At 35.2% G+C, this 27,357-nt stretch overlaps 1 protein-coding gene across 2 annotated transcripts; it reads left to right on the forward strand.

Moving 5' to 3' along the window:
* The first annotated feature begins 1,447 nt into the window (after window positions 1–1,447).
* palm1b (paralemmin 1b) lies at window positions 1,448–26,039 on the forward strand. Of its 2 annotated transcripts, none has more exons than XM_051093368.1 (7): window positions 1,448–1,870; window positions 10,073–10,118; window positions 13,455–13,535; window positions 19,584–19,705; window positions 19,808–19,865; window positions 19,984–20,005; window positions 24,057–26,039. In XM_051093368.1, exons 2-7 carry the CDS (start codon window positions 10,074–10,076, stop codon window positions 24,455–24,457), a joined length of 729 nt encoding a protein of 242 aa, XP_050949325.1. In that variant the 5' UTR covers window positions 1,448–1,870; window position 10,073; the 3' UTR covers window positions 24,458–26,039. The 2 variants fall into 2 exon arrangements, with proteins under 2 accessions (XP_050949325.1, XP_050949334.1); XM_051093377.1 differs by having other exon boundaries at window positions 1,450–1,870; window positions 24,060–26,039.
* Window positions 26,040–27,357: the final 1,318 nt, after the last annotated feature.

Genomic DNA, 27,357 nt, shown 5'->3' on the forward strand with positions numbered 1-27,357 from the left:
ACTTCAGAAAATCCATTAGTTAACATTAGTTAATTACTAACAATGAGCATTTGTTACAGTGTCTATTCATCATTGTTAACGTAAACAAATAATAAAAATATAACTGTTAATTGTTGTTTATAAGTTACACTACCAGTCAAAAGTTTTTGAACAGTAAGATTTTTAAAGTTTTTTTTTTTAAATAAGTCTTTTCTGCTCACCAAGCCTAAGCAAAAAGCAAAAGCAGTAATATTGTGAAATATTTTTGCTATTTAAAATAACTGCTTTCTATTTTTCTATTTCTAAAATTTAATTTATTCCTGTGATCAAAGCTAAATTTTCAGCATCATTACTCCAGTCTTCAGTGTCACACGATCCTTCAGAAATCATTCTGATTTGCTGAGTTATTATTATTATTATTATTATTATTATTATTATTAATAATAATATATAAAACAGTCAAGTACATTTTGTTAGGATTCTTTGATGAATAGAAAGATCTAAAGATCAGCATTTATCTGAAATAAAAAGCTTTTGTAACATTATACACTATACCATTCAAAAGCTTGTAGTCAGTATATTGTTTTTTGGATAAAGGAATGATAAAGTCATTTATAATGTTACAAAAGATTTCTATTTCAGATAAATGCTGTTCTTCTGAACTTTCTATTCAAAAAACCTGAAAAAAATTCTATTCAACTGTTTTCAACATAATAATAATTGTTTTTGTTTTTTAACAGCAAATCAGAATGTTAGAATTATTTCTGAAGAATCACGTCACTTAAGTAATGATGCTAAAAATTCAGCTTTGAAACCACAGGAATAAATTACATTTTAAAATATATTCAAATAGAAAACAGTTATTTTAAAGAGTAAAAATATTTCAAAATTGTACTGATTTTGCTGTACATTGAATCAAATAAATGCAAGCTTTGTGAGCAGAAGAGACTTCTTTAATAAACATTAAAAATCTTACTGTTCAAAAACATAACTGGTAGTGTAGCTCATGTCTAATAAATAGGCTATTAACAGAAACAACTTTTGATTTACATTCTCATTTTAATATATTAGCAAATATTGAAATTATTTAGAAGTATTTTGATTGTTAGTTCATATTAAGTAATGCATTTAACTAATGTTAACAAATAAAGCTATTGTAAAGAGATAAATATGATAAATATAAGTATTTTCACTTCATAATACTAGTAAATACTGAACAGAAAGCGTGAATTTACAATTTGAATGATATTAATAACATTAACGGTGTAAAAAGATACTTGTATAAGGAGTTAATGAGAATTGGTAAGTGAACGGTTAAAATAGTAACTTGTAAACACAAACAATAACAGGAAATTTAAAAAAACACACACACAATAACGTAAAGCTACGACACAGTTGTAAAACTAGAATGAATCTGGCGTATGCTTTGAGCCCGTGTTTACATCGTTTATACAGCCCCTCAAATGTCCGGAGGGAGGCGTATCCAAGCATCTCCTCTCACTCTCACTAGGAGGAGGAGATGCCAGACATTGCCCTTAACACGCTCGCTGAATAACTGTCGCGCGGGAAACAAAGGCTTGGCTGCTGTGAAGTCAACATTCGGGCGCTCCATCCTGAAGCCATGTGAGAGATCTGCTGCTGCAAAGGGACGCCAGAACACATTCACCGTCGGGTTGAGCGCCGCTCCCCGGAACAACCAAGACCACACGTCCCCGCCAAGAGCCGTATTTGCAACCCTGGAGAGTAACCGAATTAATGCCCATCATTAGATAGTAGTAGCCCAGTCATATTGATCGCCTGTATCGTTTACGCCTCCGAGCGGGGGTTTGTTTTTTTCTAAGCGGACGCGAGAGAGACATTCGCTATCAAAAGGGAACGCTTTGACCACTGAGTAAGTATTCATTTTAGAAAAAAAAAATTCCTGTGGGTTTTTTTGGTTTTAGGTTCCTGACATCTCTGTTTTGTTGTTATGCTGAAGGCTTGGCATTGCGATGGCGCTTTAAATCGTTTGAATGCATTGCAACAATCAGGATTGCAATGTAACAATGCGAGATAAGTTACATTTACCTTTTCGCAGAGAGCACAGATGGGTTAATAAGCTATGTAAAGGTTATGTCTTTAATCATATGTTTCAAAGTATCTTCTGTGGCCCAATAACACGCTGGTGCGTTTTGCAGCGCATCCCCGTGTACGTGCTCGGGTGTGGGAGAACCACATCTAGTAATGCACTGATGAAAATGGGTGGGATGATCCAATATGGCCGTGTAGACCTGGATTTAGCAGCATATGATGTAAAATATTTTTTGTTTTCAATTGGATTTGGGCTATTTAACAATTCAAATCTGAAATTGTTTCCCCGCGCGTTGAATCAAATACGCTTCACGTTGAGCTTCAATGTCTGACAGGTTTCTGGTGCGTTTTTTCTGTGTCAAATCTTCTCCACACCCACCGCGTCCATGGTGCGTTCATTCCCCAGCTGGAAATGCTTTATTTTCGCCAAGGGCAAAATAGGAACCGTGAAGCGTTTTATATATGCACGTTACGAAAATAGATTCTCTTTGATAGGTGTAAAGTGTATTGTTTTGTGTGGAGAATAACAAGACGCACATGAAGGGGGAATTGGACGGTGATGTCAACCCTGGTACATATCCAATGCCAAAGCTTTGTCAGTCAAGTTTACGCTCCCATGAACATTTGAGGCACTAGGTCAATGGACCCACCAAAGCAGATTTGTGGAAAGAAAATCAATGAGGTGCTTTTGCAATTAGGGATGGTGCTCTAGAAGTTACAGTGCATTATTATGAATTTTGTAAATGCTACCACCTAGGGTACAATAGTAGTTTATGAAAAACCACAGAAGCTCTGTGGAAGGCCTTCTTAATTTAATTCAGCTTTAGAATTAGAGTATTAGAAGCCCTTGGGAATTTCTTATGGGTGTTTAGAATAGTTTAATTCATAATTAAAACAAGATCTGTGGTTGATAATGCTTGAGGCTTTCACATTTTTGTTGAAGCAATGCAGGTATTGCTATAAATGACTTAAAGGGATAGTTCACTCAAAAATCAAAATTCTGTCGTTGTTTACTACCCCAATGTCGTTTCAAACCTGTATGACCTTCCTTCATCTTCAGAACACAAACGAAGATATTTTCTGCTCTCGCTCACTCTTGTTAATGGTGGAAGACTGTTGCAAAAGAGAAGAAATCATTGAATAAAGTAGTTATTTTTGTTTTCTTTGCGACCCTCGCTGTCTATGGAGGGCCAGAAAGCTCTCAGGTTTCATCAAAAATATCTTAATTTGTGTTCTGAAGATGAACAAAGGTCTTACGGGTTTGGAACGACATGAGGGTGAGTAATTAATGACAGATTTTTCTTTTTTTTGGTGAACTAACACTTCAAGCGCTGCAACCCTTTGAAACATATTAAAAAATGAAATTGGCATGGAATGAAAATTCACCCTCTCTATTTTCTAATTAACTGTTATAGGTCTTGTTGTGAACAGTTTGTTGAAGCATATGTTACATTTAAATTGTATTTATGTTATTTTATTATTCTTTTTTTTTTTTTGACCTCGCAATGTTTAAAGAAAATGCTGTAACTTGACCTGGTGCAAACGACAAACTTGTGTCTGACATATGCAGGATTTCTCCAATCATATAATTTGGTTAAAACCCAACCCCTGCAAGCTTGCGTTCATCCACCTCCACTTTTGAGTGCAACACTTACTTCTCAAAATCCACCCAACTGCTGATGAACTGAACTAAATCCAACCCCAATCCTTTATACACGGATGTACGTCACAATACGGAAAAAAATATGTAATTTCTTCCGTTTCATTGCGCATATGTTCATTAAACAGTGTTATATTCATTCATTAACGTTGGTTTAAGTGCCATGCTTCCCCTATAAGATATAGTGTAGTCCCTGACGTAACACATGTTGCTATGCAACAACAATAATGACCCAAAATGTTGTGCAGTGATATGATAAACAGGTGTTTTGCCTCATAGCTGTCACTATATTGTGGAATGCTGCAGGCTGTACTGCATGTAGAATTTAATACGTGTGAAATTGTGAAACTGTCAAGCTGCTGTATTTTTATACGAATATGCTACTAATAGCTACTGAAACTTGCTCACAAATATTAGACCAAAATTGTGACCTGGGACTAGTCATAAGGGTCCATTTTTTGAAACTGTTAGAATAGAACAATATTTGGCAAAGATACAACTATTTGAAAATCTGGAATCTGAGGGTGGGGAAAAAAAATCAACAAATTGAGAAAATCATGTTTAAAGTTGTCCAAATTAAGATACTAGCAATGCATATTACTAATCAAAAATTAGGTAGGGTAATTTGAATATATCTTCATGGAACATGATCTTTACTTAATATTTTACTTAATTAAGTTTCAAACAGGCTTCCAAAAAAGACTCAAACACTATCTATGCCATTTTTCCAACACAGCAACCCTTATCTGCCAGGGTCCCGAGCCCACATTCCTTGCTGAGGAGGATTTTAGTGCTACGGAAAAAATCTGTAATTCATTTCAGTTTTTAAAAAAATCAGTATTATATGTAAGAATCCCCCCTCAATGTATATTCAGTGACATCAGTGCATTTATATATTTTACACCATTGCTTAAATATGACATGGCATTAAAAATGACATTAAATATGGTATTACGCAAGTAGTTATGTGGTCACATGGGTCTGTCACTTCATGGGTGTAGCCATCCAGCAGCAAGGACTCCTGACAGCTGCCGTGATTTGGCACGGTTAAAATTGAACAGCCCTGGACTGTCACTGATGTTTTAACCTTTCACCTATATCTCTTCCGTGCTCTATCAGAACTCTGTAGCAGATAATAGCTCATAACAGACTCTCCTCATTTACTCAAGCCCTTCCTGCTCACTCCATCCCTTATGAAAATATCTTAATGACTGCTACAAAACACAAGTGCATACTTAACGACTCATTTTTTACACAAATGGCCAATTTAGAGTAGACTATTCACTACAGCTAATGTCCATTTAAATATTTTGGAAAGTGGTTATGGACTACGCTTGCTTAGGGTGGAAAATCCACTTAAATTTTATGAATCGTAAAACAGTAATTTCTAAAATCCCATCTTTTTAAAAAAAGAAGGTTGCAGCAAGAGAAACTATTGAAGTGTTACCAGCTATAAAAAGGTGACCTACATTCTATATGTTTGCAATGTATATGTATCATGGTCTAACAGCTTTAGGAGGTTAGTATTCTCCCTTCCTTTTTTTTCTCCCCTTGGTTGATTGGGCCCTGGCTCATGGCATGTCTCAGGAAAAAGGGAGTGTGTGAAACTATTGGTACGTCCTTTACCAGTCAAGCTGGTCCTTCTCAAAATCTTCATGTTGAAGTTTCTCAGGTCTCCCTCCCACATTCCTTGCAATCAAATAGCACTTAGTATGTAACTCTATTCATGTTTGTACGTTAGTTTGGGTGGCCTTTTTAGCTCGTAGAAGATAAGTTTTGATTTTTTGAACACGCATATTTTGTAAGTGTCAGATGTCCCCTAATTTGTTTCTTAATCACCACCAGAAAGCTTCAAAGATTAGCCTGGATTGTTTTCCTAAAGTGCTGTACAGTTTCACTCCAAATTAACTGGTTGAACATCTGCAGTTTGCAGTAACAAGAATCCCTTCAGATGGCATGATTTGCTTAATGTAGCAGGCCTTAAAATTGAGTTATATATCCTGCAAGCCATTAAAATCTACCAGGACTCTCAGGAGAGGTTTACATCACCATGAAGATGGGCCTGCTTTGTTGTAATTGTCATTGTGATTTGTAATTGGAACGCAATGCATAAATAGGACCTGACATTTTTGTCACCCCAAAGTTTATTCCATACACACAAAAAGAAGCCTTTGGTTTATGTTCTTTTTTTTCAAGCATTCGATTTCCTCTATAGAAATCTAGCCATGATTATCTATTGGCTGCTCTTTGTCACTTTTGGCATTTTAAACACTTTTGTTGGCCAGAGAGTGAACCAGTGAAAAGGTCACAGCATGGCTTCAGTGTGTTGCCCAGCAGTGGACTAGAGAGGGGAAACAAGCTGTAAGATAAGTGCACCCACAGTGGAGACTTCACAGATTGGATAATGCTGGCCAGTGTTGTGTTTTTCCTGGACTCCCAAGTGCTTTTCCAATGCTGTCAATGAGATGTGGCGAAAGGAAATGGCTGCATGGTGTTGAAACTTTTCAAAGAGTTTCTCCTCATTCCTCCATTCCTAAACCACTGATGCAGTGTTGTACTAATTTGCATAGAGTTTTAGAGCTAGTGAAATTTATTGCAGATTAGTTGAATAAACCCAACTAAGCAACTGGTAAGATCACATGTATGTTGTTTATCGTCATTAATAATAATAATACAAAATAATGTTTAATTTATAAAACAGCTTTCTGAAAACTCAATAGCTGGGTTTCCATCCAAGTTGCAAATTGAACTTATGCGCAAAATCGGAATATCACAAAACAATTGCTAATAAGCACCATTTCCATCCATCAAGTCAAAGTGAACAAAATCGTCACTCCCTGATAAACTGGCACTAAATGGCATTAAGAAAAATAGGAGAAGCCACTGAATATAATAATTTTCATATATAATAAATTACTTGGGCCTCAGAGCGAGCAGACGAAACACAATAAATGCAGTCATTGCTTTCGTAGGTGGATGCCTGCTGTTTGGGAACGCAGTCGTGTAAGACTGGGAGGCAGTTATACAGAAATACTTTGATGACACACTTTGCTGGGGCATTTCAGAATGACCATAACATTTCAGATGCTGTGCATCGAGATCGGTCCACTGGTTAGTCAGGTTATGCCATCCAATAGCGCAAAGTCACATGAATATTTTGATGCACATGGAGGAATTTATTCGGTAAATGTGTTTCTATCACCCATTATTTTTTGCACAAATTCAAAGCCATGCCAACCAAATTAAGGGATTTGGAGTTGGAAATGGAGTTTGCATCACTTGTTTCTGATGCGATACTTCAAAATGCACATAAAAACATGGTGATGGAAACAGATAATAAAACAATACTAACACGTTACTTTTCTGAAGTGACCGTATTATTTAAAAATGCAGCCAATGAGCTTGCTGCTTTACATTTAAATGGCTGGTTAGCATTCTCTAGAGCAGTGGTTTTCGAAGTGTGGTATGAGTATGAGTGGTATGCGGAGGAATCACTAAATTAAATATAAATTAATGTTAAAACACAATACATTTAAATTGAATCTTTAAATGAATAATGTTTTTTTGTAAAGTACAGTTTTTATTTAAATTTTAGGTACTTTAGGTACTTTTAGTTTTTATTTACCTGTAAGCACTGTGGAGTGTTAATGTTCAAACTGTATTTATATATTGTAGTGGAGCAGCAGCAGGGCGGGGCGATCCTTCCGATTTCATCGATTAATTCAAATTTAATGTTTTGCCATGATTTTATTTTTTAGAAATTGAGATATCGAGATTTTGAATAGAAATATTACCAGATTCTAGAATTAGACACTTTGACAATATTCGAGTGATAACAGTAAAGAGAAAAGAACGATCCAACCACATGTCGGTGCGTGTGATTAACTGCTCACATGTGACGCACTCATATCGCTAGTCGCCATTCACACAGAATGTGCTTTTCTATTGACAAAGATGAAACGCTGGCAGTGGAATAGGAAAAACAATTAAGAGGTTGTGAGTGAACTCTTTTAACTTGAACATCGCATTTTTAGAATGCTGTTTCATGCAAGAGGCGTGAGTGCAGCAGTCAAACGCGTCCATGTTTACATAGAAAAAAACAATGGAAAAGCAGCGCAATCTAATATAAAAAATGTGAAGATCTACTATTGTATGTATGATATTTCATGTTTGCTTCATGATGACAGGCTGAAAGCTGCTGTTCATTGTTATATTCACAGATTATTTATAGTTAATAATAGTCTACTGGTGTTATACCTTCAGTCATTTTGAATTTGAATTACCTTGACTTTTGAGATTGTTTTAAAAACATTTTCCTTGTATTGTATATCTTTCTGCAAAGATATTTAACTGGTGATTTACATAATTTACATCATATTGACAACTTAATGTTTCGAGCACGCAGGCTCTTCATCAGACATCTGATGAAGAGCCTGCATGCTCGATACGTTACACGCTATGCGAAAGCTTTTTAAATAATTTTTTTTTAATATTTTTGGAGCCTTGGTATTGCCGGCTTTATATTTGAGTTGTATTTGATTTTAGTGAAGCACCCTTTTGAGACGTGCTTTTGTTTGCTTTTTGTAAGATGACTAGTTACAAATCATAAAAAATCGAGAATTGGTCAAACCTTCTGAAAAAAAAAAAAGAGATTTTAATTTTTTTACATATCGCTCAGCCCTAAGCAGCAGTATGTCTCAAATATTTATAGCACCATGTCTGCCTATATATTGGCAGTAGCAAGTTCCTGTACTTGCAGCAGCAGCAATAATCTACAACAACAGCAATAACCAACAGCAGCAACGTTGTAGCAGATCTATTCCGCCAAGACCAAATACATTAACATTGTCATATCCATTAGCATGCTAAAATTACCATGTTATATATATGTGAAATCTCTAGAAATATCATTGATCAAACAGTGTGGAAACCCCGCTATACCTTGAGCAAATGGTTAGTGTATGTTTTGTCATCTGCTATCCCTGAATCATTTGCTTATCGCTTTTGTTACCATCCATGTTGCTCCACTTTTCATGAGTGGGCTTGCTTCATGAATCATCCTCGGCGTGATCTCAAGTGCTGCATTTGTGACTATCTACACTAGTGGTTGAAAATGCAGGTGTTAATGCAACATTGAGCGTTTTTACACCGAGGAGTGGGTTTGGGGTGAGTTTGAGTTCAAGTTATTCCATCAGTCAACAGTTAATACGTTGGTCTGAATGTACAGAAGTAAATCAATTAGATTTTGCCTTGCATGATCAGGTCCATTGTGAGTGATTCTTTAGGTCTCAGAGAAAGATAACATATCGACAAACATTCCCTGTGAGGGAGTGAACATGTGACTGGCTGTGCTCTTGTGGGCCATTGAGATCACCAATCAGCTGGATGACTCTCCCCTGCAGCCATTTTCAGGAGAGAAGCTCTTTTTCTGTGGACCAGCGCAGAAGCCTGCAGTAAAACAGGCTTTGACAAAAGACGTCATTGTGCCAGGTTCAACATGGCTTTCCATTGCCCATGTTCCCATTCCATGGTTGACCTCTTTTTTATCTATGTGTCCCTTTTCCTTTGATATTTTTTTTGTACGTTTCCTCAATCCATGTATTGTATGTTTTGCCTCCTTCTCACAGGATGCTCATCAGTGTAGCCAACAAGTATGTAACCACAAATGTTTGAACTGCTTGTATTGATATTAACCCCGGCTTGACTTGTACACCACATTATACATGCAAATAGAAGTTTTGGTTTCTCTTTTACAGTATTCATACCCATATCAAAGTCAGAACTATTGAAGCCCGCAATGTTGGTCTTCCTTTGGACTGAGCTTTATGTTGGAGCTCTGGAATCAATTTAGGTTGGAATGCAAAGGACTGTTAACAGTCTTGAAATTTGCATGCCATTCATAACTTCTCTAACGTTGTTGGACTGGTGTTTTCCGCTGCTGTGAAAAAGATTTGCGATATGTATGGGTTCATATCTGGAGTTTGATTTCTGAGAAGAGAAAAAGAGCTGCCCACTTCTTTTATCGATTCGCATCGACCTGTTTTCCCTCCAAGGAGAGAAGTGCAAAACACTTTTGACAGGCTGGACTCATATTTTACAGGAGCGAAGCATGTGGAGACATAAAACAGGGTCCATCTATAATGCATTGTGAAAGTGTACAAGACGTTAGTTCAAATTTGCAGGTATAACAGCGTACAAGATCTATAAGAGGAAATGATGTGTGGGTCTAAAGATCAGACCATGCATTATGAAACAAAAATGTTACACTGCTTTTAGGTGAATGAAAAGTGATCCTTAGTACTCCATTACTACTGATGTGTCAGCTGTTAAAGCAAAAATGTAATTTCCCTGCTTTTTTTGCAGGATGTCGGAAGCTTTGTCACAGCAAGAGAGACTTCGGGCCATTGCTGTAAGTAAATAATTACACTAACTATAATTTATTTATATTAGGGTTGCCACAACAAGTAAAGTAATTGGTAATAAATGAATTAATTCTGTATCAATTATTTGGGTTTGTGCGCCATGCACAGAGAAGCTTTATCAGTGACATAACTTTATAGTAGCAAAACATACATTTCTCTCTGAAAAATGCATTTAAAATTTGTAGACCTGCAACAGAATAAGAGTTTTTTTCAATATACGCTACTATTCAAAATTTGGTGTCCAAATGTTTTTTTTAATTTTTTTTTTTAAATACAGTTTCAAATACTGTACACTACCAGTCAAGAGTTTTTGAACAGTACGTTTTTTCATGTTTTTAAAGAAGTCTTGTCTGCTCACCAAGCCTGCATTTATTTGATCCAAAGTAGAGCAAAAACAGTAAAATTTTGAAATATATTTACTATTTAAAATAACTGTTTTCTGTTTGAATGTATTTTAAAATTTCATTTATTCCTGCAATCAAAGCAAAATTTTCAGCATCATTACTCCGGTCCTCAGCGATCCTTCAGAAATCATTCTAATATGTTGATTTGCTGTTTAAGAAACATTTTTATTATTATTATTATCAATATTTAAAACAGATGAGACATTTTTTTCAGGATTCTTTGATGAATATAAAGATCCAAAAATCAGCATTTATGTGAAATAAAAAGCTTTTGTAACATTATACACCATTCAAAAGCTTGGAGTAGGTGTAATGTTTTTTTTTGGAAAGAAATTATAAAAATTAATGCTTTTATTTAGCAAGGATGCTTTAAATTGATCAAAAGTGATCATAAAGACATTTATAATGTTACAAAAGATTTCTATTTCAGATAAATGCTGTTCTTCTGTACTTTCTATTCATCAACAAAACCTGAAAAAACTTAATAATAATACTAATAATAATAATAGTACTTTTTTTCAGCAGCAAATCAGAATATTAGAAAGATTTCTGAAGGATCATGTGACTGGGGTAATGATGCTAAAAATTCATCTTTGAAATCACAGGAATAAAGTATATTTTTAAATATATTCAAATAGAATTATTTTAAATAGTAAAAATATTTCAAAATGTTACTGTTTTTGCAATACTTTGGATCAAATAAATGCAGGCTTGAGACTTTTGACTGGTAGTGTAAGTGTTTCGGATCATAAAAGAAATGTGGGATTCACTATTGACATTACATTTTACAATATATTCATATTGAAAACTGTTCTTTTAAATTGTAATAATATTTCACCACATTGCTGTTGAACATATGAACAGTAGTGCCAATTATGTAAATAATCATAAAATAAATAAATAACCCTTAGTATATATGACTAGCACTTTCAGAACTTACTTTTTGTGAACAAAATTCCTCATTACACAACTTGGTTGTTGTATTGCTCTATACTAATCACACAGGATCAGCAAGCATGTAGACAGATGTCAGGATACAGATCAGATGCACGGAAGGCCTAAGTGATGTTAGTCTTGTGAGGCATTATGCTCCTACTACAGTATGTCATTGACCATCTATAATGGCTAATGTATGTCCAGTCATCAGGACTAAAGCACTTTTGTATGTTTAATTATTGATGGTACTTAGTATTGTTTTGTGAACAACCAGACTAATGTTGCCTGTTCCGGTTTATCCTTCTAAGAAGTGGAGACTTCCTGGATGAATGGTCAAGAGTTTTATTGAGTTGAATACTGAGTATTGAGTTGTGCATTTCAGTTTAATAAAACTCTGGATCTAATATGTTCACACTGGAGCAGAATAAAGATGTCAGTCCGGTTCAACTAAATGTTCTGCTAAATATGGCTTAATGTCATTGGAAAGTTTTAGATCCAGTTACTGTCTTTTATCAGAGCCCCTCCTGTCAGTTTTGTGGCCTGGGCGTCACCCAAATGCTATAAATTATACATTTAGTCTAATTTAATTTTAAAGCCACTGTTGGTTAATTAAGATTTGATGGATGAACTAATGCCTTAATTGGACCTACTTGATTGGACAGCTGCTGTGGAAATAGAAAAGGGGCTTTACTTTAATTATTTGTTCATACGGACTTTATTCAATCTTCTTCTGTAAGTTGCTTTACGAGCAAAACAATTCAAGCCACACCTGTAATTAAATATATGTAATAAATGTAATATATTCCTATTTTAATAAAAATGTTGTCAAAGGTATACATTTACAGGTTTGTAACAGGGTTATACCATAAAGTTTTTGTTAATAAAATAAATGTTAATTGAAATAAAATAAAACAAAATATATCTTAAAAAAAAAAACAACAACATTTTTTCAGCTAGATGCTGAGAGAATATTTCTCATTTTCATTTAGGTTAACTTGACGTAGTAAAATAACTAAAACTAAAACTGGAATAAAATGAAAAAACTGTATAGACATAATAAAAATGACAACACACAACAAAACTGCTAAAACTTTAACTAAAATTAAAATAATTTGAACTGAAAATATAAAAAAAAATAAAAATACTAATATTATTAATACAACTATAATAGTAACTTTTGACTAGGGCTGGGTAAAAAATATATTGATTTCTCGATTTTAAATGATTTTCATTTTTACAACACAATATCAATTCAACACAAAACCACAAGAATCAATTAGTCTAGTCTGTTTTCAATTAATGAATGGAATGTCACATTTATCCTAGAAAAAAACATATTCGGTGACCATACACTAATTAGTCAGCTAGAAAAATGAGCATTTTACTAAATATATGCACCATATAACATGTTAATTATAATGTTTACTGTTCTTCAATATTTAATGTATGTTTTAATAAATGTAAACATTTAAATTTAAATGTTTATATTTTGAAAAATGAAATGAAAAGTTAGTATTATAGCTTTATTATTATAAAACTTGATTAAGTCTAATTTAAATGTTTGTAAACAAATCATTTAATTTTAAAACCCAAAGTTAAAATGTAGTACCAGCTGATTTTTATGTATATTTTACAGCATTAGTTTTTTTTTTTTTTGTCCTTGAGGAAATTTGCTATGTACTGTACCTGATATAAATTATAAATTATCTATATAAAATTATCTATATTGAGTCGAATCGTAATTTAATCGAATGGCAAGCTTGTGAATAGAAATCAAATCCAGTCATGAAATTTGTGTCAATAATAGTAGGGTTACTTTTGACAATCAACACAGATTGTGAATAGTATCCAATAAAGACAACAATGCATTCTTACCATTTCTTTAACTGAATCCGTTTTGTTAACTGAGATTTGCACAAAGGCTGTTTGATTTTGTTAAGTGGGAAGTTCAGTATCTTTCAACTGAGTTTGTCTGTCTTTCAGGAGAAGAGGAAGAGGGAGGCTGAGATTGAGAACAAAAGAAGACAACTTGAGGATGACCGCAGACAACTCCAGCATCTCAAGGTACCAAGACATAATAGCTAATAGGTTGCAGATATGTTTTAAAAAAGCTGAGCAGGTGTTTGCCGTTGTCATCATTCAGACGGCTGTCAGAGGTTTTTACCCAGAGGTTAAGAGTCAGAGTGCCATGGCGTTTCTTCTTTATGTAATGTATTGTCTGTCTTGTCCCACACTTCACAATTTCAATTTAAAGCCCTAGTCTTGAAATTCATAATGTGAGAATTATTTTTTTTCGGGAGTTTGAAGTCGCTGAAAGGAGAGGGGGAAGTTTTAACAGCAGTTTCCTGTTCGAGGGGACAAGGGAAAAAATCTGTATCCTCCCTTTAAGTTCTGCCTTGTTATGATAAGTCAGGCCGTCTCACAGTTTTTCTGTTTTAAAGAGCTGATGTACATTCTATGGGAATCAGGAGATTCTTTTCATTTTTTTTCCCATTTTTTACTTTATGTATTTAAATTAAACCTAATTCTTCATACATAGTAGATGTCATAGCAAATATATGCCTTGGTAAGAAAACATTTTTAGAATTGCAGTCTGCATTTTGTGCAGAGCTAGAGGCACCAAATGGAAAAGCAAAAATACATTTTTTAACATGCTTCTGAAGCAAAAATTTTCCTTTTCTTGCCTTCTGTTTGCACTTTTAAGAGAAAACAACTTAAGTTTTAGTTGTTTCAGCAAACCTAGGACTATTTTTTTTCTACTTTTTTTCCCTCTTACATTGCCACCGAGTGGCCGAGCTCAGTATATATTTTTTCTGCGGCCTCAGATTGAGCTCTTACATATGTGTTCTGAGTTTGGCGGAGATATCTCATTTCGTTCAGGAGTCGTAGGCATTTTACTAAAAGTGGCCCTGCCCCTTTCTAATGTTTTGGCCCCCCTTTACGGCGGCGAGACGAAAGTTCAACTTCTTTTTGATAATTATTGATATTTCAGTTTCCAGAGAATCTTTTTGCACTGGTTTGGTTCCAATCAGGTGAAAAACCTAGGACTAGTTCGCAAAAGTAGGTTTTTTACATCTTCTCATTCATTTAACAAACTGTTTGGTTGATAGCAGTGGTTCTAGAGGCAAAGTTGTCCGGAATGAGGAGTTCTGTTGTATGATATGAATAGTGTGCATATGTGCGAAAAACCGCATGGCGTTTAATCATTTACACCAGGGGTGCCCAACCCTGTTCCTGGAGATTTACCTTCCTGCAGAGTTTAGTTCCAGCCTTGATCAAACACACCTGTCTGAAATTATCAAGTGCTCCTTCAGGTCATAGTTAGTTGGTTCAGGTGTGTTTGATCAGGGTTGGAGCTGAACTCTGCACAGAGGTAGATCTCCAGGAACAGGGTTGAGCACCCCTGATTTACACCTTTGAAAAATGTGATATGGCCCCCCAGTGGCCGATTTCTTTCAAATTTCTCTCAGACCTTTGGAGCCATGAGTCAAAGAAGCCCACCAAGTTTCATTCCAATCGGCCTTCATTAACCTTGCCAAACAGGTGCTCAAACTTTGTTGGCCAATGGCGGTGTGCGGACAATGTTTTTTGAGATACACAAATGTCCTTGTACATAATTGTGGCACTTCAGACCAAGATCGTACACACCAATTTTCATGTTGATTGGACAAGTGTTTGTGCAGTTAAAGCTGCACCTATAGTAAATTTATATTTTTTCCCTCTTATAGCGCCACCATGTAGCCAAGCTCCACAGTTTTTTTTGTGGTCTCAGATTGAGCTCTTAAACGTGTTCTGATTTTGGCGGAGATATCGTAGGCATTTTACTAAAAGTTGCCCCGCCCCTTTTGAACGTTTTGGCATCCCTTTGCAACGCTGAGTCGAAAGTTCAGCTTTTTTTTGATAATTATTGATATTCACCTAGGACTAGTTTGCAAAAGTTGGTTTTTCAAAAAATGTGAAATACCTGAAAATTTTGCCATTCTCAAGGATTCCAACAACATAAAACACTTAGCCTGTGACTGATGGTTGAGGAGTAATGAGTGATTTTGTACTGTTGATCACTGTAGCTCCCCTGTCAGGCTAATTGGGGTGAGCCTTGGTCACATTGTAGGTGGTGTGAGTACTACCATCCCTCCGAGTTTCAAGTCTCTACGACTTACAGTTTGGTCTGCACGATCAGTTTTACATGGTTTACCTAATCCGTGACCATTCTAACAATTACAATAGTGTTTCAGCGCTATGCGCTTGAACCCCTAATAAATAAACAGAAACTTTAAAGTTTATAAATATAACTGTTCTGACTTTTCTTAACAGGTCAGAATATTATTTTTCACATACACACTCATGCATGTTTAATCATACTCACAAATATTTTAAATGTGTGCTATAATAAATTATGTAAATTCATTATTAGACAGCAGCCAAACAATCATTAGTGAGCTGTATATATGACATATGTGACCCTGGACCACAAAACCAGTCTTAAGTCGCTGGGGTATATTTGTAGCAATAGCCAAAAATACATTATATGGGTCAAAATTATTGATTTTTCTTTTATGCCAAAAAACATTAGGAAATTAAGTAAAGATCATGTTCCATGAAGATATTTAGTAAAATTCCTACTGTAAATATGTGAAAACTTAATTTTTAATTACTAATATGCATTGCTAAAAACTTTATTTGGACAACTTTAAAGGTGATTTTCTCAATATTTTGATTTTTTTTTCATCCTCAGATTCCATGTGTTTAAATAGTTGTACCTTGGCCAAATATTGTCTTATCCTAAACATCAATGGAAAGCTTATTGATTCAGCTTTCAGATGATGTATAAATCTCAATTTTGAAAAACTGACCTTTATGACTGGTTTTGTGGTCCATGGTCACATATGTCATTCTTTTTAATGATTTGTATGATCTCTGAATGCCTGCATATATTATTACCGTAGTTATTTTCATAATTCAAGCCAAAATGAAAATGGCTAAATTTATGCAAATCCTAAAGATCCCAAGTCTGCTGCAGAGGATCCGTGGTCAAAAATAACTTGCCTGCGTGCCTATCCTCATCTCCCAAGTATCCGGCAAGGCGACTGTTTCCCTTTTGTTATCTGTCACAATGTGATATTTTTTGTTTGTTAGTTTTATACCTGCCATTGTTTTTTGTGCATAAGGGATTTTGCTCAATAGGGAACAATGGAGCAGGCCTTAGTTTCCTACCGAGCGAGACTCTGATCCTTTGTCCTCCCTCTGTGCTGGGATTGTATTGCGTGTGCATGTGGATGGGTGTGAACATGTGGTGATGTCAGCATATCTGTCACCATGCCAGAATTCGCGGTCACAAAGCCAAAGCAGAAGGAGGGGGCTGAGGAATGAGAAAGAGAGCAGGAGAGGGTCATTTTGGACTTGTTCAAATGTGGACAGTTGAGTCACAAGATACTAAATGGAGTAACTTGTTGCTAATTCTGTGAGAAGGATTACGTCTGATACTGACCCAGTTTCATAAGAATAGGGAGTAGGTAAGACACTTCAAGAAGACAAAATGTAAGATCTCATGGTGAAGACTGTTTTTCCATTTGGTCATTTTCAGACTGCACACAAAAATGTCAGTAATTGCCTCAGTCTTTTTGTAGTTCATGTGACTGTGCTTTTTCCATGAATGGCTCTTTTTGACGTTCTCCAAATCATTTTTTTTTTCTTCTAATGAAGAGATTTTTTTGTCCATCCAGTAACATATTTTATTTATTTTGCCTTTTATAATACCAAATGCACACAGACTTTCTTAGCAACTAGGTAAGAAATCAAATGAGAATGAGTGGACTTGCTGTAGAGAGCACTGGGACTTCCAACATCCTCAGACCTGCCTATTTACAATGCATTGATGGATCCTGTGCTGCTTGTGAGGTTTACTATTACTAAACGCCTCTGCTGTCTTCATCTTTTTACCATACTCTGGCAGATGAGGTCTCTTGTTTGTCCACTGACCTTCTTCTTCGTGCTTGTGTTATTCTTTGTGGTCTTCACCTCACCTCCTCTCTCTTCATCCCACTCTTTTTTCTTTCTTTTCATTTTCTTCTCTAGAGACCTGTCTGAATGAATCTTTCAGATGTCAGTCTTGCAGAGCTCAGACACCACTGTCTGTACAGTAGAAACTGTAAGAATGAAATAAGGAAGGAAAAAAGAGATATCAAACCTGAAAGCAACTGTATGTACACTACCAGTCAAAAGTTTTTGAACAGTAAGATTTTTAATGTTTTTTAAAAAAGTCTCTTTTGCACACCAAGCCTGCATTTATTTGATCCAAAGTGAAATATTTTTACTATTTAAAATAACTGCTCTATTTGAATATATTTTAAAATGTAATTTATTCCTGTGATTTCAAAGCTGAATTTTTAGCATCATTACTCCAGTCACATGATCCTTTAGAAATCATTCTAATATTCTGATTTGCTGCTTAAAACATTTATGATGTTGAAAACAGCTGAGTTCTCAGAAGTACAGCATTTATCTAAATTAGAAATCTTTTGTTACATTATAAATGTCTTTATCATCACTTTTGATCAATTTAAAAGCATTTCTAAATAAAAGTATTGATTTCTGTCATTTCTCCCCCCACCCCCACCCCCCCCAAAATGTACTCAACTGTTTAAATATTGATAATAATAAAAATAATAATAATAAATGTTTCATCAGCAAATCAGCATATTACAATGATTTATAAAGGATCATGTGACATTGAAGACGAGTAATGGTCCTGAAAATTTTATTTTAAAATACATTCAAATAGAGAAACAGTTATTTTAAATAGTAAAAAATCGTTCAAAATGTTACTGTTTTTGCTGCACTTTGGATCAAATAAATGCAGGCTTGTTGAGCTGGAGAGACTTCTTTAAAATCATACTGTTCAAAAACTTTTGACTGGTAGTGTATCTCTGCATTATTTATTTTATTTCTGAATAATGGCATCACCTACATCTCAGCTTCCTTTTTTGTGCAAGTTTTCAGCTCTGTAGGAAACAACAGGTGTTATCAAGAGCTCTGTGATGTTTCTCTTCTGTTTTGTCTTATCATGGGTCTTCGGTTCAGTGTTTGATGTTCAGCAGATGTTTATTTTTATCTGCTGCAGGTTTAACAGTTTTTTGCTCCACTAGAATTGAAACGGCACGGTTGGCAGAAGCAGTTTGTAATGCTGAACTAGTTCATGCTGAACATTTTCTATTTTTTAACATTTTGCATTTGTCTCATAATGTGACAACTGAATGAAACAGGGTATTTGGTGAAAAAAATGTAGGGAGGTCTTTGTCTTTTATCATATAACAGGAGTGTGGATACAGTGTGTTGAAATTCCAAAGGCCTCTATAGGTATCCAGTGTGCCAGGATGCCTTGCATTGCTAATTGGAGTCCAGTGGCATCTCTAGTGCCACCTATGCTTGTACCCGAAATATCTTCCATCACTGTGCCAGACACAGATGTCAGAATTCTCTTTAGACAGCAGTAGTTGATTCTGGCCCTGCCAGTCTATCCCTGCTCTGGCAGGAAGCCCTATTTGAGCAGGCGCCTGTCAAAATGTTTCACTATCCAGAAATGTGCATGGTGTGCATTAGCAGCCATGGAGAATGCCCTAAAGTGAGAAACTAATGGACAGCTAATGCTCATGTGCTACTCTAACCTTAATGGCACAGACTTGTTTATGTCAGCACAATAAATCAGACTGATATCAGAATCTCATTTTTCAAGCATTCATTTAGTCAATATTATGCAATTAGGAACCATGATATAACAGTTTAAATATATACTTTTACTCAGCAAGAATGCATTACATTGATCAAAAGTTACAGTAAATACATTTATAATGTAAATGCTGTTCTTTTTAACTTTCTATCCATCAGTAAAATCCTGAAAAATGAGCACCAAATTAGATTTCTGAAGGAAATCATGTGAATCATTGTAATCATGTGAATAAATTACAATTTAGAATATATTTAAATAGAAAAATATTATTTTAAATTGCAATACTTTACAATATTAATCTATAGTACTTGCAAGATATTTGCAAGATGTTATGATGTTAACACCTCTAAAAAGAAATCTCCAAGTAATATGGTCTGTTTTGACAGTCAAAGGCATTGAGAGAGCGATGGCTGTTGGATGGAGCGCCATCCAGTGGAGAGGACGAGGCACAGAAACAACTACAAGAGGATGAAGCCAAGACCAAACTACTGGAGCAGACCATCCTCAGGTTAAAACCAGTCTTTTAGTCATGCTTTATGCCTTCATTAGTCCCAGATAAAATTCTACCATACATTGCTCATGTTCATTACTCATGCTTTTTCATTAACAGACTAGAACAGGAGATTGATGAGCTTGAGAGTGGCGTGCCTTTGAATAAAGGAGAAAATGTAAGCTGTTCATTTTGCTCAGTGTCATTTTTAAGTACATTCGCATGTCTGTTTAGTTTAGTGGAGGTTTTAAAACTAATAATATTAATGCTTTTCTGTCATATGTCTTCTCTACTAGGCACCTGATGGTCCAGTGAAGGGTGAGTGTGAGAATATGTTGTATATTTTAAATTTTTGAGTTCTCCATCATCCTTGTTTTCACAAGCCACAGTGCTCTCCACTAATATTGGCACCTTTGGTAAATATGAGCAAAGGTGGCTGTAGAAATAAATCTGCATTGTTTGTCTTTCCGATCTTTAAAAGAGAAGTCCACTTCCAGAACAACAATTTACAAATATTGTACTCACCCCCTTGTCATCCAAGATGTTCATGTCTTTCTTTCTTCAGTCGTAAAGAAATTATGTTTTTTGAGGAAAACAATTCAGCATTTTTCTCCATGTAATGGACTAATACTGACGCTCGTCTTGTCTTACTCTGCTTGGACTGTTTTTTTCCGGTTCATGACAGTTAGGGTTTGTCGAAAAAGTCCCATCTCATGTTCTCCCTCAACTTCAAAATCGTATTTTGTTAAGGGTTTTTTTTTTTGTTTTGATCTTCTTTGCATCTTCACATTGCAAAGTCTGGGTCGGTACTTCTGCAGCGTTGTAGGATGATTTTGAAATGATTTTTGAAGTTGAGGGAGAAAATACGATTGGAGTTTTTCGACATACTGTAACTGTATTGAGTTAGAATACAGAGAGTTCATAGAGAGAAAGGCAAGACGAGCGTTTGAGATGAAAAAGTATTTAAATTGTATTTTTATTTATGAAAATTACTGATCGTTTCGCTAGATAAGACCCTTCTTCCTCAGCTGGGATCGTTTATAACTGCATTTCGGATTGTTTGAAACCGCATTTAAACTGCTTTTTGGAAGTTCAAACTCGGGGCACCATATTAGTCCATTATATGGAGAAAAATGCAGAACTGTTTTCCTCAAAAAACATAATTTCCTTACGACCAAAGAAAGAAAGACATGAACGTCTTGGATGACAAGGGAGTGAGTACATAATATGTGAATCTTTCTTTTGGAAGTGGACTTCTCCTTTAATTAAAAAAAAAAATCACTAAATTCTAATGTTTCATTCAAGTAAAACAATTGAAAGTGGAGGGAAAACTCAGATTTTGTATTCCCACTCATATTTACATTTTTTAGCACACCAGGGTGACTAGGCACATAAAATTGTCCAGCCATGACTTCCTGTTCCACAGGATTATAAATATGAGGAACACAAAGACCCAGTTCCCTTAAAGGTGATTTTTGCCAAACGATGTTGATATTTAAAAGCACCAAAACAAACATGCCCATACACCAACAGGACTTTGCCCCTATTTTAATATCCCCACACGTACGTACACATCCCTGTCATAATGATGAGCATAGAAACACGTGAAGATGACACACAAGCATATTCAAGCAAAAGCCAACACAGATAAGTTGAGTGAAACAAAGCAAATTAAACATTACTCACCTATCAAACAAAAACGACGGAACCTCTGCGGGAGGGTTTTACAAAAATCCTCCTTGCTCATCCAAAACACACTCCAGCATATTCAGGTGTTAGACACAACTGGAACTTTAAATGGGACTGGCTTCTATGGTCAGATGAAACTTAAAAAAAGAGCTTTTTGGCAATAAACCCACCAGATGGGTTTGATGCAGACAGGGATAAAAAGTACCTCATGCCTACGGTTAAATATTATGCTAGATCTTTAATGCTGTGGGCCTATTTTTCTGCCGGAGGTCCTGGACATCTTGTTTAGATGCATGGCATCATGAATTCTATCAAATACCAACAGATAAAAAATCTAAACCTGACTTCCTCTGTTAGAAATCTTATAATGGGCCATGGTCTCCTTTGCCAAAAAGAAGTATACTTCAAGTAAAGTTTAAGTATATTTTAAAGTAAACTTTATGTAGTAAGTATATAAATATCAGTGTACTAATAGTATACTTGTAAGTGTACTATTTCAGTACACCTTGGGACTAAATTGGCCCACTATCTACTATATAAATGTATACTTCTAAGTATACTTTAAGTATAACAGTAGTAAACTCTGAGTACAAAACTAGTTCACATTTGTTTTTAGTTTGTACTGCAATTATACTAAAAGGGAACTTATAGGTATACTGATAGTTTACTAATTAAATACTTGTAGCATTTTAGTACAGTTTGAAGTATACTCTTGCGGTGCGTTCCAAACGGGATATATCGCCCTCCGAAGGGCACTTCGGAGTGAAAACAATCATGGCCGCCATATTGAAGGGTCGTTCCAAACCGAAGTGCTCAAAACTTCAAAGGGCCCTTTGGAATGAAGGATTTTGAAGGGTACATCTGATGGACACTTCGGGCCCCCATGATCTTTTGCTCTGATTCTTTCCATGATGACGGCGCCTCTGTGTGGTCATGGGATGATGACACAGAAGGGCACTTTAAGAAACAGTTGTTTGGTCCCCTACACCCTTCAACCCTTCGAAGCTCTCACTCCAGAGGCTGAACCCTTTGAAGGGATTAGGGCATAGGGATGAGCCCTTCCGAATGGAACACAGGGTCCGTAAACTACTAGTTTAGTAGTTTTATACTGCAAGTACACTTGTAAGTTTTTTTTATGTGAACTTTACATCATACTTTAAGTATACTACCATGTCCCTTTATATGTATTAATTTGTATATATTTTGTTATATGAATATCTGAACATACAAAACATCAAAAGAACGAACCGGGTATCTGCTTGTAGACAAAAACATTTTATTCTTGTTCATGCATTCTTTTTATAAACACTTGAATGTGGGTAAGTTTCATAAATAAAAAAAATAGACATATAACATTTTGAGCAAAAAGCTGAAAAAAGAATATTAATTGGATTCTGAATGATAATTAAAATGTAGATGGAGTCGATCTACACTCCAAAGCTTAACAGTCATTATTACTTCTTCATGGGTCAACATTTTATTCCATAACATTACACAGTTTTGATGCTTTTATGTCTGATGATCGTGTTAGATTATATGTGGAAGCATCTGTTGTTTCGGTTCCGGTTTCGGAGCACAAGTATAGCTTAAATATATTTGAAGAGTTCAGATGCAAAAGCCTCTAAATCCACCTGACGTATTTCTTTAAAATTAGCATTTATTTCTGGCTACTTTGTATATGTTTCTATGTAAGTACTGGTACTTCTGATTGGGCTGAGGCTGGAATTTAGCGAGTTTGATGTAAAATTATTTGATGGACGTATAATATGTGTCAGGAGCATTCACTCAGTATCATCTCATTTTTGACTGAGATGGCTTTTAGCTGGTTTTGCATCTGAACTCTTCATTTAGACTTTTTCTAAGTATAAGTCAAGTATACATAAATGTTATTTTAAGTATATCTGAGTAGTCCATAAAGACCATTTCTGAGAAGTACTTAAAAACTGGACTGAAAGTATACTTTCCTATTTTTTAGTTTAAAAGAAGTATATTAATAGCACACTTGAATAAACTTCTTTTTTGTAAGGGTTGATTTAAAACAAACATCAAAATCGACACAAAAATGTGTCACTGAGCACAAAATGAAGCTTCTGCCACGGCTGTCCCAGTTCCCTGACATGAACCCTATAGAAAATGAGTGAGGTGAACTTGGAAATCTGAAGGATCTGGGGAGATTCAGAGCTGTTATCTTTTAAAAAGGATGTTGCAATAATTGGGTGCCAGTGATTGTGGCTAACGGGAACTAGAGGAAAACATTTATTTCATAATGAGATTTGTCCCTCATTTTCCATTGTTTTACTTCAATGATAGTTTGGATTTTCAAAGATCAAAAGGATAAAGCATGCAGATGTATTTTCACAGCTACCTTTGCTCATATTTACCAAGGGTGCCAATATAAGTGGAAGACACTATATATATATATTTCTACAACAAAAAGGACTGACTTGTTATCAGTTTGTTTGCAGTTATGGTCACTGTGTAGTTTCACTGTTATCATGTGAAAGAGCCAACGGGACTAACAGAGTTGAATGAATGTTCATATTATAATCTTATTAATAAACACTGAATAGCAGCTTCTGAAAGAATATTTCATTTAAAAGTTCATTTAAAATCAATAACTGATTATTCCATTTGGCATAAACAATATTGCAAGTTAAATGAGTCTCTTCTTTGTCCCCAGCAGTTGAGAATGGCATACAGCAGCCCAGCCCAGATCAAAATAGCAAGAAACAGATCACAGGCATTGAGGCCAAACTGCAGTGCACCAACCCCGATGCAGCCATTGAGAATGCCAGCGCAGAGCATCCCGTCACCATGGTGTTCATGGGCTACAAGAATGTCGAGGATGAGGCTGAGACCAAGAAGGCACTGGGCATAGAGGAGACAGTGAAAGCTGAATTTGTGGTCATTGAGGACGGCGAGAACAAAGCTGGAAACGAAGGGGCCAAAGAGGACCAGGCCCCACCTAACGGCAGCACCTCGAGTCCTGACAAAACTCAGGACGAGGCCAAGAAGGAGGAGTCGAAAGAAGACGGCAACTCGAAAGAAAAGCAGCCGTGCAAGTGCTGCGCAGTCATGTGAGCGTGACCGCACGCCCTGAAGTTTAGACTCTGACGGAAAACTGACCCCCGACCATAACACAACAATGAATAAGTATACCCCGTATACTTAATTAACTTTTGTTGTCTAGTATGTATTTCTTTTTTATTTCTATTAATATTTTTCTATATTTCTGTCTTGACATTTATATATCTATATATACATATATTTTCATTATGTAATCTTATGAAGTCCAGTATTTTGCTTGTTGAAGAACAGAAAAATGAGGACCACAACAGACTCCACTTTAAACAACAACATTTTTGTGGCCCTCATCCTTATTTTGTTTTAAGAAAAATAAGATGAACGTCTCTATATATGAGCTAGCTATTTATCTCCCGTATACATTTGTGTTTTTAAGATATTACTTTATTACTGAGAAGAAATGACTATATTGATATTACAATGTTATGCTTTTAATATATATTTTGAGCCTTTTGTTTTGTTCTCATTTATTTTTGCCAAATCATCTCAGACCACTGTGAACACTGGTACATGGAGTGTCGTCTTTGTCCGCAATCATACATTCTGCATCTCATAGTAGGCCAATATGTTTGTAAATATGATGCAATTATTTATGACTGTTCATGCTATGGTAGAATACATGTAATCATGTTTTATTCAAATAGGCTGCTGGAATTTCCTCAGATCCCAATTATAACCACAGCAGATCACTTTTTACAAGATAACCCATTTTAAAACTCTTTTCTACATGAAGGATAACATTGTTAGATAGAATTGTAATCAATATTAATTTTTGGAAAATGTAGTATCAATGCAATGCCTCATATTACATGTAGCCCATATTATTGAAAAGCATTCTTACAGTATGCAAAATATATCTCTATATCATTTGAAAAAAAAAATGAATTTAATTAAACAAAAGTCATTCTTGTTTCAATGTTCAGGCAGTTCATTCTCAATTAGTGTTAATTCAAGGTAAACAGTCTGGGGTCTAAAACATGTTTCTCATTCTGAGACCACAGCTTTGTAAATGTAGTTTTGCTGTCTTTCTGCTATTTCAATTTAATGAATTATTTCATTTTGTGTAAGACAGTATGTGTTGTGGATATCAAATAATGTCATGAGTTATAGGTGCTTTATTGGTATGGCCAATGCCTGTTATGGTCCAAGTGTTTAAATCAGGAACAATGACAATAAACAAAAAAATGTTTGTTTACAATTATGTACTGGTAATTCTTTGGTAATTATATTTTTACTCACCTGCAGTCAACATAGTCTGACAATGGCTGTCATTTGGAAAATTAATTGTTTTGATTTCCCTAGTGACAAAATCTTGTTTGATGTTTGATGATAATGTCTGTTCCAGAGAAAGAGTTTCTGTGAACTCATTTAGTTCAAATACTCTGCCATTAGTTATTGTTTGTTTCAGGTGCAAAAACTTCAAAATCAATAACAAACTCAATTCATGATTGCAGAGTGGACAGATGTCATATCAAAATCACATTTTAAAGCAGGGGTGTCAAACTCCAGTCCTGGAGGGCTGCAGCCCTGCAGAGTTTAGATGCAACCCTAATTAAACACACCTGATCCAACTATTCAAGTCCTTCAGGCTTAATCGAAAACTGCATAGTATGTGTGTTGAAGCAAGGATGGAACAAAACTCTGCAGGGCTACGGCCCTTCAGGAACTGGGTTTGACATCCCTGTTTTAAAGGGACCCATACAAGCCTCAAAAAACTTTCTAGTGTGTGAAGGTTGCCATCTGCAGGCTGAAATCTAACTTGGTTACCTCTTGAATTAGCAGTTTGTAGGCTAAAGTGATGCTGCTCTCTAATACTATCATGTTATATTCAGAACCGGCGACAGGGGGAACAAACAGAATGTTGTCCTGGGCCCTGTGATGAGAGGGGCACAATGTAGGCCTCATTGTGGTATAGCCTACTCATTGGGCCTGAAGAAGAAGAGGCCCACCCATTAAACCTTTTCCCAGGCACATAAATTTGGGTGACAATGCTGATTATAATAGCATTCCACAAAGATGTGACTAAATGACTCAAATATTTCAAGCTGAGTATATTAGCAGTAACAAATATGGTGAATTAGGCAATCTTTGCCATTCGTTTCAATAATAAAATGGTGTATGCATGACAGTTCACCCAAAAATGACAATTCTGTCTTTATTTACTCATCCTGTGTTGTTCCAATTCAAGTGCCGTATACTTTCTAAGCTTTAGCTCTTATGTGGAAACACAAAAGGTGTTTTTTTAAGAATGATGGTAATCCTAGTGAAAAATAAATATACTAAAATGTATTTAAAATACATTTATTTCATGCTAAGTATACTGCAAATACATTTACATATTATTTACTTAAAATACCCTGCAATTGTACTTTTAGTATACTAAACCAATATATTTATAGTCTGCTAACTAATTTTGTACTTAATGCACTGGAGAAGGAGTGCTGAAGTCCAGCTAAAGATATATTTAAGTATATTTGATTGTGCTAAAGTGGACCTATTGCAAGTATACTTTAGGTACACTTTAAATACTTTGCATTTATGGACCGATAACATTTAAAGATCATACAATCCTCATCAACATGACATTAAAACATATTTAGGCTTAATATTAAGAAATTTGCATTGTGCACAAGTAGTACTCCAAATAAAGTTTAATTACAGTTTTTGCAAGTCTCCAGAGATATGTCAGTAATTATGTTAATAGACTTATAATGCATTTTAAATCTATTACTTTTTAATTAGGGAACCAAAACACTTTGACTTTCATATGGACAAACACTAATAAGTTTCTTAAAGTATCTTCTTTTGTGTTACTTAAAAGACTGAAAAAGTCAGTAGAAAGAGAGAATTGTCATTTTGGGGTGGGAAATTCACACTAAGCCATACTGTAAAACAAT

Source organism: Labeo rohita, chromosome 2 (assembly GCF_022985175.1).
Source record: "Labeo rohita strain BAU-BD-2019 chromosome 2, IGBB_LRoh.1.0, whole genome shotgun sequence".
Lineage (NCBI taxonomy): Eukaryota > Metazoa > Chordata > Actinopteri > Cypriniformes > Cyprinidae > Labeo > Labeo rohita.